General features: G+C 67.0%; 1 protein-coding gene across 1 annotated transcript in view; it reads right to left on the minus strand.

Annotated features, from left to right (window-relative positions):
* SH3BP5 (SH3-domain binding protein 5 (BTK-associated)) overlaps positions 1-328 on the minus strand; it is a 54,171-nt gene extending 53,843 nt beyond the window's left edge. The window contains exon 1 of the mRNA XM_010562374.1: positions 234-328. Within this exon, the coding sequence (XP_010560676.1) occupies positions 234-314 (81 nt within the window). The 5' untranslated portion in view covers positions 315-328. The remainder of the gene's footprint in view (positions 1-233) is intronic.
* Between the last annotated feature and the right edge of the window lie 8 nt (positions 329-336).

Raw genomic sequence — 336 nt, forward strand, 5'->3', positions numbered from 1 at the left:
CCGCCCGCGGCGGGCGCCGAGACAGCCGGGGCCGCTCCGCACCGCCGCCCGCCACAGGCAAATCCATCCGTCGGGGCGCGGGTGTGTATATACGTATATACCTATGCACTTTAAAAACCAAAAATAAGGGGGAAAAGCAACCATCCTAACCATTGTTGCATGCATTCTATGTGCATTAAATTAAAGAATTCGGGCCCGCCCCCGGAGGGGGGGCGCGGCGCGGCGGCTCTCACCTGGATGCGGGGGTCCACCTCCTCCTCCTCGGGCCGCGGGCCCTCCTCGGCAGCTCGGCCGCGCCTGCCCACCGGCTCCATGGCGGCGGCGGCGGCTGCCGGC

This window comes from Haliaeetus leucocephalus, unplaced genomic scaffold (assembly GCF_000737465.1).
Source record: "Haliaeetus leucocephalus isolate CR32 unplaced genomic scaffold, Haliaeetus_leucocephalus-4.0 Scaffold159, whole genome shotgun sequence".
Taxonomy (NCBI): domain Eukaryota; kingdom Metazoa; phylum Chordata; class Aves; order Accipitriformes; family Accipitridae; genus Haliaeetus; species Haliaeetus leucocephalus.